General features: G+C 39.8%; 1 protein-coding gene across 1 annotated transcript in view; it reads left to right on the top strand.

The window, feature by feature from the left end:
• Positions 1–1,271: 1,271 nt before the first annotated feature.
• The window catches only part of KIFBP (kinesin family binding protein), a 36,949-nt gene continuing 21,460 nt past the window's right edge, over positions 1,272–16,760 (top strand). Inside the window, exons 1-2 of the mRNA XM_044942196.1 lie at positions 1,272–1,772; positions 7,397–7,495. Of these exons, the coding sequence (XP_044798131.1) occupies positions 1,347–1,772; positions 7,397–7,495 (525 nt within the window). The 5' untranslated portion in view covers positions 1,272–1,346. The remainder of the gene's footprint in view (positions 1,773–7,396; positions 7,496–16,760) is intronic.

The raw sequence follows: 16,760 nt of genomic DNA on the forward strand, positions 1-16,760 counted from the left end.
ATGGAAACAAAGGTGATAAGGACTGTTAGCCAATGAGGCAAGGTTGCTATTTTTAAACATGGTGGTCAGGAAAGACTTTCCTGAAAAGTCATCATTTGAGTAAAGATCTGAAGTTGAGGTATTGAGCCATGAAGAATTAGTGGAAGGATAGACGAACAGCAAATACACAGGCTTTGACACAGGAGACTGTCTGATGTGTTCAAGGAAAAGGAAACTTCTTGGCTGGAGTAGAGAGAATGTAGAGAGCCATAGAAGATGAACTCAGAACTAGTGTGGACCTAACTATGCAGCTTTTATAAGGCTTTGACTATGCCAAAACCTTTGACTGTGTGGATCACAATAAACTGTGGAAAATTCTGAAAGAGATGGGAATAACAGACCACCTGACCTGCCTCTTGAGAAACCTATATGCAGGTCAGGAAGCAACAGTTAGAACTGGACATGGAAAAACAGACTGGTTCCAAATAGGAAAAGGAGTATGTCAAGGCTGTATATTGTCACCCTGTTTATTTAACTTATATGCAGAGTACATCATGAGAAACGCTGGGCTGGAAGAAGCACAAGCACACTGGACATGAGTTTGGGTAAACTTCGGGAGTTGGTGATGGACAGGGAGGCCTAGCATGCTGCGGTCCATGGGGTTGTAAAGAGTCGGACAAGACTGAGCGACTGAACTGAACTGATAAAACTTTCTGGGGCCAGGCTCCCGCCCCTCCTATTTTACTTGGTAATTTTGAAGGTTATGTAATCGGAAAGGCGTTGCTTGAGTTGTCTTGTGACAGCTCTGGGGCTTCACTCCTGTATTGAGAAGTTGTACATAGACCTATAACCTGTATTTCAGGGTTGAAATGAAAATATTTGTCAATCACTCTGCTTTTTACGTTCATAGAGGCTATACATTAATAACAATACACGGATCCTTGTTACATTTTTATCCACTGATGGGCTGGGTTATATACTGTCAAATGTCAAAACGTTTCTGCCTTTCAGCTTATAGCAATTAACGAGAGTAGTTACCCAGCTATGTTTGTAAACAACATTTCCTTGTGATCTGTTAGTCAATCGATATCACCAGGTAAGCAAGAGAGACTCCCTGCCGCAGAGGGCGGGACTGGGCAGGAAATGGTAATGCCTTCGGACAGCTTCCTTTCCATGACAACGGTTGCTGTGGTGACGACAACGCCTTCCCATTGGTCACTGCAAAGCATACTGCGGTTCCCCGGCAGTACGTCATTGGCTAGCGTTCCGCAATGCGCAGGCGCAGGGCTGTAGAGGCCGTAAGTGAAGCGTCGCAAAAGAGAAGGAAGGCGGGAGTCCCAATTGAAACCGAGGCTGACCAGGCCGCTATGGCGGATTCTCCGTGGGACGAGATTCGTGAGAAATTCCAGACTGCATTGGCCTTATCACGGGTGGAACTGCATAAAAACCCGGAGAAGGAACCGTACAAGTCGAAATACAGCGCCCGGGCGCTGCTGGAAGAGGTTAAGGCGCTATTGGGACCCGCTCCTGAGGACGAGGATGAGCGACCGCAGGCCGATGATAGCTTGGGCGCGGGGGAACACGCCTTGGGGCTGCCGGCTGAATTGGTGGAGGCCGAGGGGCCCGTCGCCCAGGGAGCCGTGAGGCGAGCGGTTATTGAGTTCCATCTCGGGGTGAACCACATTGACACCGAGGAGTTGTCGGCGGGGGAGGAGCATCTGGTAAAATGCCTGCGGCTACTGCGCAAGTACCGACTGTCGCACGACTGCGTCTCCCTCTACATCCAGGCGCAGGTGAGAAAGATGCGGGCCCGCTGCTGTTGGCCGGAGGCCAATGGGTGGAGAGGGGCCTCAACTCTTGCCAAGACCAAAGGCAAACGTAATAAGGCACAATTTGTCCCCACGTTTTCAAACCTCTGTGGTAAGCGGCTTCCAAACTCCCTCTCCATCCTCTTCGCTTACTCCTTCATCGCATTGCTTCACTTAGTCGTAGTCAACGCATCGGTTACCCAAGACCCTCCTACATTGTAAATGCTCTTTCCAACCCTCCACCTTTCCAAATCCAGTTCATTCTATTAAGAAAAACCCGAAGTAATTTGTTTATTAATTTCAGATCTCAAGGAAATTGTAAAGAATAATCAGAGTGCATTCTTAATTTGAAATAAGATGTCTGTCTTGCCATAGTCATTCGTTTGCTTCCCAGGGAATTCCTGCCCACTCTTCAAAACCGATTTCAAGATTCACTTCATAGTTTTAGTAACTTTCTTTGGATCGTTGTATTCTGAACCGACTTCCTCCTAATACGTTTGATTTCGTTAATACTCAACTGTTCCGTATTTCTCTGGTGCTTGGTTTATTAAGAAATAAATCTGACATTCTCGTTGGGAACATAACAGTTCAGAATGCAAATATGTATGAACTTTTGTGTCACGTACTTTGCTTAAGTTAGCTCACAAACCCTTATGTTCAGTAGTTCCAGTTCCTAGTATATGTGATTCAGGGAACATTTACCTCAGTTGATCTTAGTAGGTCTCAGAGTTAAAAAGGACATTGTATAGGACATATTCTGTTATCATGGTCCAATTAAATTAAAAGCTACATAATAACAGGAACTATATCTCTTTTTTGCTCATTATTTGTAATCTCAGTCCCTGGCACATAAAAGACCATTCTAAATCATTTGTTTGTTGAGTGGATGTGATCTAATGAAATCCATAAGATGTTGAATTCAAACAAAATCTCAATTATTTGAAATTTTCTTCAACCATTTGGCTTCCTAAGATCTTGCTGCTAAGTCGCTTCAGTCATGTCTTACTCTGTGCGACCCCATAGACGGCAGCCCACCAGGCTCCCCCATCCCTGGGATTCTCCAGGCAAGAACACTGGAGTGGGTTGCCATTTCCTTCTCCAGTGCGTGAAAGTGCAAAGTGAAGTGAAGGCGCTCAGTCGTGTCCAACTCCCAGCGACCCCATGGACTGCAGCCTCCCAGGCTTGTCTGTCCATGGGATTTTCCAGGCAAGAGTACTGGAGTGGGGTGCCATTGCCTTCTCCTCCTAAGATCTTAATGAACATTTTAAAAATTCCTTCCCTATCTCAAAAATAGAAACCTTCTTTAATGTAATATAGGTCTCCAGTATTTACTGTACTTTTGTGACTTTTAATGTGCATGTTCTTAAATACATTAATATCTCTGAAATCAGGATCCATTTTACAGTTGATTGATTTTATGTCAAAATTTACTTGGCAGTATTTTCTTGTTGATACATAAAATAATTGTGTCTTAAAAATTTTAACATCTTACATTCAATGATTTACAGCATTTTGAACAGCCAGCTTTTTCTGAATGGTGAATTATTATAGATATTTTTACTAAAACCAGGAACGAAATCTTGATTAGAAGTTCTGGCCATTGCAGTAATATAGAAAGCAAAAAATAGTATCGATCTTTTAAAATAAAAATCATTTTTTTAATGTGATTTATGTATACCTAAAGTCATCAACTATAAAAGTCTTAGAACTGTTTGATGAAACAGGAGGTTAACAAAACCAAACCAGGAGGCTATATGGTAAATATATAATATCAATAGTATTCTGTCTATAAGCAATAATTTGTTAAAAGTGTTATTTTTAGAAATTGCATTTACAAAGGGTGGGATAATAGAACTGATAATCTTAAAAGGAGTGATATACCGTGTTCCTCAGCGGCAAGATTATTTAGATTCAGCTTATGCTAGTCTGTTTCTGAAGTCTACTGCTCAGCTGATCTGTTTATTACAGGGGCCTTTTATTACATTTAATATTTGCTTTGATGAGAGATTTGACCTTACTGATAATAAAGCAGACGGAAAGGATGGTATAGAATAATTGTATCACATTGGCAGAGATTATTAAAGATATTGATTGCATTCATTTTTGGAGAAACTATGAGGAGATGGATACTGTCCATTAGCATAATTATTGGTGGAAATATAAATCCATAGAACTTTCTGGAGATCAGTAGGTATCTGAGTCAAGACTTTGACTTAAAAATTTCCCGTCAGTATTGTAAAATAACATTGAGACAGGAATGCAAAGATCTGTTAACATGGATGTTTGTCATATCGTTGTTAATTTAAAAAAGAAAAGAATAAAATAAACATTAGTGAGTAGCTCTGTAGTTAAATAAGTACTGGTACATCCACATAGAAGAGCAGTATGCAGCCTTTAGAAATGATTTGTTTGTTCAGAAATACACACTTGCATTATCATGCTGAGCAAAATTTAACTTGACAAAATTAGTAGGTTGTTCTCCCCACTGCCCGGACATATATGTTTAAGGAGGACCTCAGTTTTACTGAGGTACAGCGGACATACAGTAAACAGCACGTGTCTAAGTATGCAATTTGATGAATTTCGACATCTCTGTATTCCCATGAAACAGTCACGGCAATCACGGTAACGATCACATCCATCACCACTAAAAGTTTCTTTGTGCAGGTGCATTTGTAACCCCTCACTCACTCCTATATTCTCTTTCCCTTCTTGCCCTCCTCCCCCACATTTTCTAGAATTCCATAATGGCCTTATATGGTGTATGCTCTTCTTTTGTCTGACTTCTTTCACTGATCATCATCATTTCATTGCTGCATCAGAGATAATCTTTTTTATTTTTTTTTCTTTTGTCTGTTAATATGGTGAATTACATTGATTGATTTTTCTAATGTTAAGCCAATCTTTCTTTCCTGTGATAAACTCCACTTGGAGGTTTTGTCAAGCCAAAGTTGGGTCCGATATTACCCTTTTTATGTACTGTTGGACGGAATTTGCTAAAATTTTGTTAGTATTTTTTGTATCTTTGTTCATGAAGGATATCAGTCTGTAGTTTCTTGTTATGTCTTTGGTATAGAGGACTATTCTTTCCTCTTTGTTTTTCTGGATGAATTTGTGTAGACTTGGGATTATTTTTTCCTTACGTGTTTGGTAGAATTCACTAGTAGTACTTTTTTAGCTGTTTTTGATTCAGTTTTTTCCCTTACCTATTCTGTTATCCCAAGGGCAGGAACATGGTGATGCTCTGTGAATGATACAGTACTTTCTGATATATTATGGGATTTATATTGTAAAAATAATTAGCACATCAAAAAAAAGATTACCTCAGTGGAGGAAACACTGAAGCAAAACATTAACAGTATTTTGAAAAGTCAGGTCAGTTTTAGATCCCTTGCATGGTCCTTAACTTCAGGACCTCAGTAAGTTATGGTTCAGAAGAAAAACCTGTGTCATTTCTAGACACACTCTAGGTCTCTACTTGGTTTCAGATTTACACACCAGAGTTGGTGCTTTCTGTGGCAGAGCTTACCCTGGATCTAGCAGCCTAAATGCATCACCATCCCATCTAAATAGAGTAAATGTGGCTAACTGGTTCCTGGTAGTAGGTACTTCTCTAGTTAGGTACAGTCTGCTGGGTTTGGGTTTACTGGTGTCATGGCCAAATGGAGTGTCTCAGACGAAAAGTGAATTGACCCAGGGAGTGAGAAAAGGTGACTTGTGGATTCATTTCTAAATTCAAGAAATGAGTTTTAAGGGAGATTATATTCTCTTGAGGCTGGATGGGCAGAATAATCATTAAATTAGTACTGAGTCTTTAAGCTTCCCCAGGGTACTGCAAAGAAATACAGAGGATAGAATTGCCCAATCTCAGTAATTTATCACCATAACCTACCTGCAGCTCTAGACACTGAGAACTGGTCAAGTCACTTAAAAAAAACCCCCCAAACTAGAATAGGTATACTATGTAAGGCCATAGGACCAGAGGTCTATGTTCCAGGGCAGCGATCATATTACCTTTAAACTGTAGGATTTTGAAACATTTTTTTGTGTCTGCCACATGCCCCTTTTGCAGTCTACTGAAGCCTGTATTTCATGAAACAGAATAATGATTTTAAATGTATAAAATAAAATGTAGAGGGTTGCAAAAGAAACCAGTAATATTGAAGTTATCCAAATATTTTTTAAAACAAATGTATGATATAGTGATATATAAGGTTCCTTATGAGTCCATTAAATAACATCTATTTTAAAATATAATTTTAAAGTATTATTGAATATTAATGATAGTTTGAGATATCTGTGAGCTATAATACAAAGATTTTTTTTCACTTCTATAGACCACAAAGCCCCAGGTACTGTAACACTGTTACATTTTGTTTCCTGCCTTCATACCTGAAAAAAAAAATGCTAAATTTTAAGAGGATATAGTGAAAATGACTTTGTAATGTTTCACCATCCACATTCCACATTCATAGACTCTGAATTCTCTTCCTGGGTAACTTGTGGGTTCTTGGGCCAAGGTTAAGAATTTGCTTTAAAAACATTGTTTCCTTCTCCTGTTCCCTTCTCTGGGGGAGTAAGCAAAAGAGATGGTAGAAGCCCAGCCTCAGAAGAATCCCTGTGCCTGAAAGACTGTCCTGAGGGTCTGGCCGCTGACTAATCCCATCGTCTAAGCAGGAGCTAGTCTTCAGCACAGGCCTGATTTGCCCTATGATAAAAGAGTTGTGTAGCAGGGGGAAAACTGACTTAGTTTTTAAAATGTAACATTGTACCCCCAAAGTCAGCAGCTTGAAACTTAGTTACTGAAATAACAGGCATCCAGGCTGGCTTGCCCCTAGCTCAAGGTCTGTCATCAGATTATTGGCCTGCTGGGGCTGCACTGGAAGGTTCACCTAGAGAATCCGAGCTCACTTGTGTGGTTCTTGGCAGGATTCATACAGGCTGTTGGTCTCAGGCCCTGACTGTTGACTTCCCTTAGTTCCTTGACACCCTAATGTGGTTCAAAATATGGCATTTGACTTGCCTCAGCGAGAACAGCAAGAGGGAGCACCCAAAATGGAACCACAGTGTTTTGTAACTTAATGTTGGAAGGGACCATCCATCACTGTTGCCGTGTTCTGTTTGTTAGAAGCAAGTCACTAAATCTAGCCCAGACTTAAAGGGAAGAGATTGTACAAGGGCACGAACACCAGAAGGCAGGAATCATTGGGGAACCCAATTTAGTGACTGCCTCCTGTTCTTCCCCGGCAGCTCAGATGGTAAAGCATCTGTCTGCAGTGCAGGAGACCTGGGTTCGATCCCTGGGTCAGGAAGATCCCCTGGAGAAGGAAATGGCAACCCACTCCAGTACTCTTGCCTGGGAAATCCCATGGACAGAGGAGCCTGGTAGGCTACAGTCCGTGGACTCACAAAGAGTCAGACACGACTAAGCGACTTCTCTTCCTCTTCTTCTTCCTTCCTCCTGTGACATAAGGACAATAGTATTATGAATAATTAATTCATTGTTAATCAGACACTAGTACTATTTAGGTAAGCATTGACTTTGAAACTATGAAAACTACTTTATTGGATGATTTATATTGTCATTTTTTTCTCTTTTTATTTTTCAGAATAACCTGGGTATCTTGTGGTCTGAAAGAGAAGAAATTGAAACTGCACAAGCTTATCTAGAATCATCTGAAGCTCTATATAATCAGTATATGAAAGAGGTATGTTGCATGTCAGATAAATTTTAATCTTTGATTGAAACTAGTTAAAAATTGATGTTAAGAATTCCTTTCTTAATATTACAATATGACTTTTCAGTGTGCTTTGGGATGTCTTTATACAACTGTCTATGTGGTCACCTAATAGCTAAAATTATTTAATATTTTTTATTAAAGACTTTAGCATTCTTAATAATAATCCTTGGATAAAGTCTTAATCCAAGTATAACTGTATAAGAAATATTATTCTAATGTCCTGAAATACTGATACTTGCAAAATTTCTATTTTGATTTCTACTGAGGATGGCAGTGCTTAGAGGAAAGCAAACAGCTATCAGTACTTAAGCAAAATATCTGAAATTTTGGAGGCACTGGTTCTCAAGTTTCAGCATGTATCAGAATCACCTGGAGAACTTGTTAAAATACAGTGCTCACCCCCAGACTCTGAGTGAGTAGGTCTGGGTTGGGACCTTTTTAACCAGGTGCTACTGCTGCTACTGGTTTGGCTACTGCGCTTTGAGAAGCACTGCTTCAGGGCAGTGATTTTCAATAACTTTATGTTTTTGAATTGTAAAACCCTTCTGAAATACAATATGTAAAACTTGATAGAGGTGTTGTGGTGAAACAGGTCAGAAGAACCCTGAGCCCAATCCACTACAGATGCCTTCTTCCCTCCCTGCTGTGGTAGCACAAGAGGTGCTGTAGGACTAGTTCTAGGGCTCTAGAGAGCCACGTTGAAAACTTGGGCTTTAGAGGCTCACCGTCCTACAAAGGTGAACTTTGTAACACCTCTGTGTTGCCATTCATTTCCTTAATAAATTTTACGCGCCCCTTGACTTTCTGGAGGAGGCCATACATGTTGGGGGCAGGGAGGTCAATAGGAAATCTCTGTACCTTCTTCTCAGCTTCACTGTGAACTTAACACTGCTCTAAAAAGTGAAGTCTGTTACAAAATATTGGCAGTCTTGTGTAATTAAAATGGATTTAGTTAATTTTGTTCTGAGGCTATGTGTAGCAGTTTTTGAAATAACCAGGTATTTTGAGGTTTTTTAAACTCAAGGTTAAGAATCAATGTTTTACCAGTTTCACTAATGATTCATATATTGCTAACTTCAGTAGTAAATTCTTAGTCTTCATCTTGAGCGTTTGGCATAGTTATTCAGTCTGGCCTCTGGCTCAGTTGGGTAGTCTCTCTTCCTTGACATACTTCTTTCTTTCTTATATACCAAGTTGTACTTTTATTTCCTCATTTTTGGCTGCGCTGGGGCTGGGTCTTCGTTGCCGCATGAGGGCTTTCTCTAGCTGCAGTGCATAAGCTTCTCGTTGCGGTGGCTTCTGTTGTTGCAGAGCGTGGGCTCCAGGGCGTGGGCTCAGTAGTTGTGGCTCACAGGCTCCGTTGCTGTGCAGCATCTTCCCAGACCAGGGATTGAACCTATGTCTTCTGCATTGACAGGTAGATTCTTAACCACTGGACCACCAGGGAAGTCCGACTACTTCTTTTATTTAGCTTCCACGTGTTTGTTTTCCCTTCTTCTCAGTTCTTGTTGCTTCATCTTTGTATCCCCAACCTCTAAACAGTGGGGTACCCAGAGTTCAGTGTGTTTGGGCATCTCTTTCCATCTACATTCACTTCTTTGTTCTAAATACCATCTCTATACTGATGACTCCCCAATTATATCCCCAGTCTGTACCTCTCTAATTCCAAACTTGTCTGTCCAACAGCTGATTTGACACTCGCACTCTTTATGAGATGGGTAGGTATCTCTAAAACTACTGTCTAACACTGAGCTTCTGATACCTTCCCCTTCCTACCTTGCTTGCTATGAACACCAGTTTCTTTCATGAATTGTTGAGGCCTGAAACCTTGGAGACTTCTGCTCACAGTCTCAGCAGATCTCTTGGCTTTACTTTTATTTTTTAATATTATTTATTTGGCTGTGCTGGGTCTTAGTTGAGGCACTTGGGATCTTAGATCTTCGTTGTGGCATGTGGAATCTTGTTGTGGCGTGCAAATCTAGTTCTCCAACCAGGGGCCTAATCTAAGCCTCCTGAGTTGGGAGTGTGGAGTCTTAGCCAATGGATCACTGAGGAAGTCCCTTTGGCTTTACTTTTAAATTAGGTCTAGAATCAGTCAGTTGAGATGCTCAGTCATGTCCAACTCTTTGTGACCGTATGGACTGCAGCATGCCAGGCTTCTGTGTCCATCACCAACTCCTGGAGCTTGCTCAGACTCATGTCCATCGAGTCAGTGATGCCATCAAATCATTTCATCCTCTGTCGTTTCCTTCTCTTGCCTTCAACTGTTCCCAGCATCAGGGTCTTTTCCAATGAGTCAGTTCTTTGCATCAGGTGGCCATCAAAGTATTGGAGCTTCAGTTTCAGCATCAGTCTTTCCAATGAATATTCAGGAGTGATTTCCTTTAGAATTGACTGGTTGGATCTCCTTGCAGTCCACGGGACTCTGAAGGGTCTTCTCCAACACTGCAGGTCAAAAGCCTCAATTCTTCTGCGCTCAACTTTCTTTATGGTCCAACTCTCACATCCATACATGACTACTGGAAAAACCATAGCTTTGACTAGATGGACCTCTGTTGGCAAAGTAATGTGTAGAATCAGACCACTGCTATCACCATCATCTCTTGCTGTAACCTTCTTGTTGGTCTTCCTGGTATTATACCCCCTTCAGTCTGTTCTCAGCCCTGTTCAAAGGTAAATCAGATCACACCACTCCTTTCCTCAGATTTTTCAGTGGTTTTCCCATCCTACTCAGTAGACTCTGAAGACCCATGAAAACCTACAAGTTCATTATCTGATCTGGCTACAGTTACTTCTCTAATTTCATCTGCTATTCTCCCCTGTCTCATTCGATTTTAGCTACACTGGCCTTGCTGTTCCTAAAACACACCAGATAAGCTCCCAGCTCAGGACCCCTGCCCTTCTCTGTTTCCTCTGCTAATACTGCTCTTCCCCTAGATATCTGTCTGGGTCACTCCCTCATTTTCTTCGGATCTTGACTCACATGTCTCCCATCCAAGGAGGACTCACTGGCTACTCACCTCACACTGCAAACCAACCCTCCCTAACACTTCCTACCCTGCCCCCGCTTTCCTGCTTTTTTTGCTTTGCACTTGTCACTAACATATTATTCATTTTAATATTTTATTCATCATCCTTCTTCAGTACTAGAGTGTATGCTCCAGGATGACAAGGATGTTTTTGCTATTGTATTCACTGCAGCATCTAGAACAATATCTATTTCTTGATAACCAGTGAGTGATATTTTACCTTATTCATCCAGATCAACCAAAAACGGAATAGTGTTACTACTGTGTGAATGCTTGAATGAATTTAATGGAGAGTTTCAGTTTAAAAATGTATAAGCTAGTGTTTAGTTGGAGAAGTTTGATTGCTTATATGGTTTTCTACTTGTTTGGTATCAATCAGTAATGAATAATTTTGAATAAAATATTTCATAAATTATTGACCTAATAGTGGCAGGTTAGAATGCCATTTTTAAAAATCTATGCATACAAAATATAGTTCTAGATAATGGAGAGATCGAAACAAAGGGAGGAATCATTGAATTTGAAGATAGGAAACAGGAAAGCAGATAATAAAGTAGTTAATGCAGAGTCACTGAAAATATGCTGTATACATCCAGTGATTGCAGAATGGTTACATAAATGATGATACTCTCTTAGCAAGGCAATGTAATGTAACCATTAAAATGATAGAAGTATTTGGGTTATCAGTATATGGAAAATGCGTTTAACATATACACCGTGATTACAGCTATATTAACATTTTTTCTTGTAAGGCTCTGTAAAGATGAACTAGATGATATAACTAATAAAACTAATGTTTTAGTTTTAGAAGATGCAACTAATAAAGACTAATATTTATTGAGTGCTTAAGCAGGCTACCTTTTATTCTCATAACAACACTATGAAAGAAATACTATTATTCCCATTTATAAGTAAGGACTTTGTGATTCAGTGAGATAAGCATATACTGTGTGACACAATCAGAATTTAAGTGTGGTTAGTCTGATCCCAAACTCTTGTTCTTTGTCACGCTGTTTTCCAAGGTGACATATTAGTTATTGTATTAAAATAAAGGGATTCTTTTTCTCCATAAAATTGCTCAAATATAGAATTATAAAAAGAAAATGCATTCTGTAGTTGTGAAGAGTTATTTATTAGCAAGTTTTGGGTGGTGGTGGTTGAAGAGACACAATCTTACAAGCTAGAAGGTTTTTATTTTATTATTACTGATTTTGGACATTACCATACATTTCAGTTTTTTTCTTGTGGCTGCACTGGATCTTTGCTGCAGTGTGTGGGCTCTGTGTTGCCGGGTACGGGGGCTTCTCTGGTTGTGGCTAGTATGGGCTCAGTGGTCCCATGTTACGTGGGATCTGAGTTCCCCGACCAGGGATCGAACCTGTATCCCCTGCATTGAAAGGCAGATTCTTAACCACTGGACCACCAGGGGAGGTCCTGCAGAGGAATTTTAAACATTCATTCATTGATTTATTTCCAGATTTGAGATACAATTGGCATATAATTTGTGTAAGTTTAAGATGCACAGTGTGATGATTTGATTCACAGATATATTGAAAATGATTACCAGAACAGGATTGATTGACATCTCCATCACCTCATAAAGTTACCTTTCTTTCTATTTGTTTTTGTGGTACGAATATTTAAGGTTTACCATCTTAGCATCTTTTGAGTATACAATACAGTATTATTAACTATAGTCAACATGCTGTATGTTAGATCCCCAGAACTTTCTTAAACTTGAAGTTGGTACCCTTTGCCAAACGTTTCCCCACTTCTCCCATCACCTCAGCCCCTGGCAACCACCATTCTATTCTGTTTCTAGGAGTTCACTCTTTTTTTCTTTTTAAGATTCCACATATCAATGATGCTATACAGTATTTGGAAGGTGACCATTTTATAAGCATGTCAGTCATTATAAAATTGCTACAGAAAGTCTCCCGATGTATTCTTACACCACTGTTATATGAGCGTTCTCATCTCCTTCACATATTTTCCCTACATAGATTTGAAAAAAATATTTTCTAATATAGGCAAAATGTCTCATTTTATCTTGAATTTCCTTGATTAAAATAATTTTAAAATATTATTTTCATTTTTGTATTTTCTCTTTTGAAAGTGTGCATACTTTTTACACATATTTACTCAATTTTTGTGTTTTCTTTCTAATTTGTTTGCTCTTTTATGTTAAAGCTTTTTGAGTTATCATTGACATATAATGTTAGTTGAAGGTGTACAACATAATGATTCAATATATGTATATATTATGAAATGATCATAGTAAGCCTGATTAGTATTCATCACCACACATTTTTAGAATTTTTTTCTTGTGATGAGAATTTTAAGATCTACTCTCTTAACAACTTGCAGATATATAATACAGAATTAAAAAATTTTATTGGAGTATAGTATATTTATATCTTGTTTTGGTTTCAAGTATACAGCAAAGTAAATCAGTTATACATATACATATATCCACACGTTTTTAGCTTCTCTCCCATTTAGGCCATTGCAGAGTATTTAGTAGAGTTGCACAGTGCTGCACAGTCAATTTTCAGGTTGCTGTTTTGGGAAATGGTCGCAGGGTGGCTGAATTTCTTCACACCCAACTCTTCTTATTGCAGTAACTAGAGCCTTAGGGGAATTCCTTTTCCCGGGTTGTAAATTAGAGTGAAATGTGCCAGAATAAAGACCCAAAAGTTTGTGTCTCAAAACTCCCTGTTTTTTTTTTTAAATTTAATATGTTTTTCTTAGTGATATAAACTTGATTTACAGCGTGGTATTTGTTCTAGGTTTACAGAGTCTTCTTCAGGTAAATACACACTTACGTATTCATCTTCAGTTCGTTTCACATACAGATGATTAAAGACTGCTTAGTACACCCCTCTTGCGATACAGTAAGCCTCTGTTGACTATCTGTTTCATACAGATTAGTGTGTATAGGTTGATCCAAACCTCGTAACATATCTTGCCCACCACCTTTCTCCTTGGTGACTGTTAAGTTTGTTTCTGAAGTTTGAATGTCTGTTTCACTTTTGCGAATTAGTGAATTGGTGTCAATTTTTTTTTTTTTAACCTATTCCATCTACAAGTAATATCATATCTGTCTTTCTCTGAATTACTTCACTTACTAAAATTATGTACAAGTCCATGAAGTGAAATCACCCAGTTGTGTCCGACTCTTTGCGACCCCTTGGACTGTAGGTTACTGCAAATAGCATCATTTCGTATGTTTTTTCATGGCTGAGTTATGTTTGATTCTGTGCACGCGTCAGTTCTTTATCCATTCATCTGTCTGTGGGCATTTCGGTGGCTTCCAGGACTTGGCTGTTGTAAATAGTGCTGTAGTATACGTTTGCATGAGTCTCTTCAGAGTCTGGTTTGCTGCACACATACTCTTAAGAGTGTGATCGCCAGATCATAGGGTGGCTGTGTTTTTACCTTTGAAAGGCACTATTATAGTGTACTCTCTAGTGGCTGTTAGCATCAGAGGGTCCCCTTTTCTTAACTCTGTTGTAGACGTTATTGTCTGTAGACTTCTTGATTATGACCATTTTGATTGATGTGAGGGGATACCTTCTGATTTGCACATCTCTAATAATTCATCATATTGCGCCTGTTTCTGGGTGCTTTTTTTAAAAAAACACTGAGTTGGACTTCTCTGTTAAAGTTGTCTTCTTGAAAGTGTGCCCTGTGTTTAATTCTTTTCGCTTGCTTGTGTGTGTGTGTGTGTTAGTTGGTTAATCGTGTCCAACTCTTTGCAACCGCATAGTCTGTAGCCCACCAGGCCCTTCCATCCATGGCATTCTTCAGGCAAGAACACTCCTTGCCTGAAGAAAGGAAATGGATTGCCATTTCCTTCTCCAAAAGGAACTATAGAAAGAAAGAAAGTGAAGTCGCTTAGTTGTATCTGACTCATTGCCACCCCATGGACTGTAGCCTACCAGGCTCCTCCATCCATGGAATTTTCCAGGCAAAAGTACTGGAGTGGGTTGCCATTTCCTTCTCCATTTTGCTTGCTTACTCCTGGAAATTTTGGAGGGCAGGTACTAGAGTTGGACTATAAAGAAAGCATAGTGCCGAAGAATTGAGGCTTTGGTGTTGGAGAAGACTCTTAAGAGTCCCTTGGACTGCAAGGAGATCAAACCAGTCCATCCTAAAGGAAATCAGTCCTGAATATTCATTGGAAGGACTGATGCTGAAGCTGAAACGCCAATATGTTGGCCACCTGATGCGAAGAACTGACTCATTGGAAAAGACCCCGATGCTGGGAAAGATTGAGGGCAGGAGGAGAAGGGGGACGACAGAGGATGAGATGGCTTGATAGCGTCACCGACTCGATGGACATGAGTTTGAGCAAGCTCTGGGAGTTGGTGATGGACAGGGAATCCTGGCGTGCTGCAGTCCATGGGGTCACAAAGAGTCGGACACAACTGAACGACTGAACTGACAGTTCTCGTAGGCAGTAGATTTCAGGTTGCTGTTGCGGGAAGTGTCCACAAGGAGGCAGCATTTTTTCACGCAAGTCCAGCTTTGGGGTTGTAAGTTAGAGTGCAGTGTGTCAGAAGAAGCACCCCAAATTTATTTCTCATTACGTCTTTTATTTTTTTTGGTGTAACTTGGAAATACATGTTGTGTGTGTCGTAGCGTATAGAATCATTTCCTATTACACATGCACATTTATCTATGTATGTTTGGATTCTTTACGATACAGGTTAATACAGAGTGTTGAGTAGACCTCCCTTGGTTGATATTCTTTTTTTAATCATGTGCTTTGTAGGCAATGATTTGTATTTGTTCATCCCACCCTCCTAATTTATCCCTTCCCCACTTTTTTCCCCTGTGGTTACCATAAATGTAGTTTTCAAGTCTCTCCAGTCTTTTCATGCTTTCAAGTTAGTTCATGGGTATGCTTGTTTAAATTGTGCTGATAAGTGGTAGCATATGATTTTTGCCTTTCTAATTCTGACTTACTTCACCTTGTAGGATTATCTCTAGGTTCAGCTATGTTTTAGCAGTTGGTGTGTACAGTTTTTTATGCCTTATTCAGATTGCATTGTATGTTCCTCTTCCTTATCGACTCTTCTGGTCATGTATATTTTGGTGCTTCCATGTCTTGACTATTGTAAGTGGTGCTGTAGTGCATGTTTGGGCCCCTGTCTTTTCGAGGTCTGGTTTGTGGTTCACATACTCTGAAGAGTAGGACCAAATATTTGACAGCTGTACTCTTACTGTTGCTAAAGGTACTTTTCACTGTTCTCTCTGGTGGCTGTCACCATTGACATTTCAGCAGCGCATAGGAGGGTCCCCTTATCTTAGTCCCATTTGTAGCTTTTACTGTCTGGAGATGTCTTGATTATGGCTAGTTAGCCTACTAAGAAGGGGATACCTTTCTTGATTGTGATTTGCATGTCTCTAATAATTCACCATGTCTTGTATGTTTGCGAGTGCTTTATTTTTTAACACTGTAAGTTGCACTTACCTGTTGAAATTGTCTTCCTGAAAGTGTGCCCCATGTTTCTTTCTTTTTGCTTGCTTACTCTTGGAAATACTGGAGAACAGGTACCATACACAGCCCACAGGTGCTTGTGAATATTCAGTTCCCCTGGGACAAATAGATTCAAGGGATTAGATCTGACAGAGTGCCTAAAGAACTATGGATGGAGGTTTGTGACATTGAACAGGAGGCAGGGATCAAGACCATCCTCAAGGAAAAGAAATGCAAAAAGGCAAAATGGTTTTCTGAGAAGGCCTTACAAATACCTGTGAATAGAAGAGAAGCAAAAGGCAAAGGAGAAAAGGAAAGATATACCCATTCAAATGCAGAGTTCCAAAGAATAGCAAGGAGAGATAAGAAAGCCTTCCTCAGTGATCAGTGCAAAGAAATAGAGGAAAATAGTAGAATGGGAAAGTCTAGAGGTATCTTCAAGAAAATTAGAGATACCAAGGGAACATTTCATGCAAAGATGGGCTCAATAAATGACAGAAAGGGTATGGACCTAACAGAAGCAGAAGATATTAAGAAGAGGTTTCAAGAATACACAGAAGAACTGTGCAAAAAAGATCTTCACAACCCAGATAATCACGATGGTGTGATCATCAACCTAGAGCCAGACATCCTGGAATGAGAAATCAAGTGGTCCTTAGGAAGCATCACTATGAATAAAGCTAGTGAAGGTGGTGGAGTCCCTATTTCAACAGTTGAG

The sequence above is a fragment of the Bubalus bubalis genome, chromosome 4, assembly GCF_019923935.1.
Source record: "Bubalus bubalis isolate 160015118507 breed Murrah chromosome 4, NDDB_SH_1, whole genome shotgun sequence".
In the NCBI taxonomy this organism is placed as follows: Eukaryota; Metazoa; Chordata; class Mammalia; order Artiodactyla; family Bovidae; genus Bubalus; species Bubalus bubalis.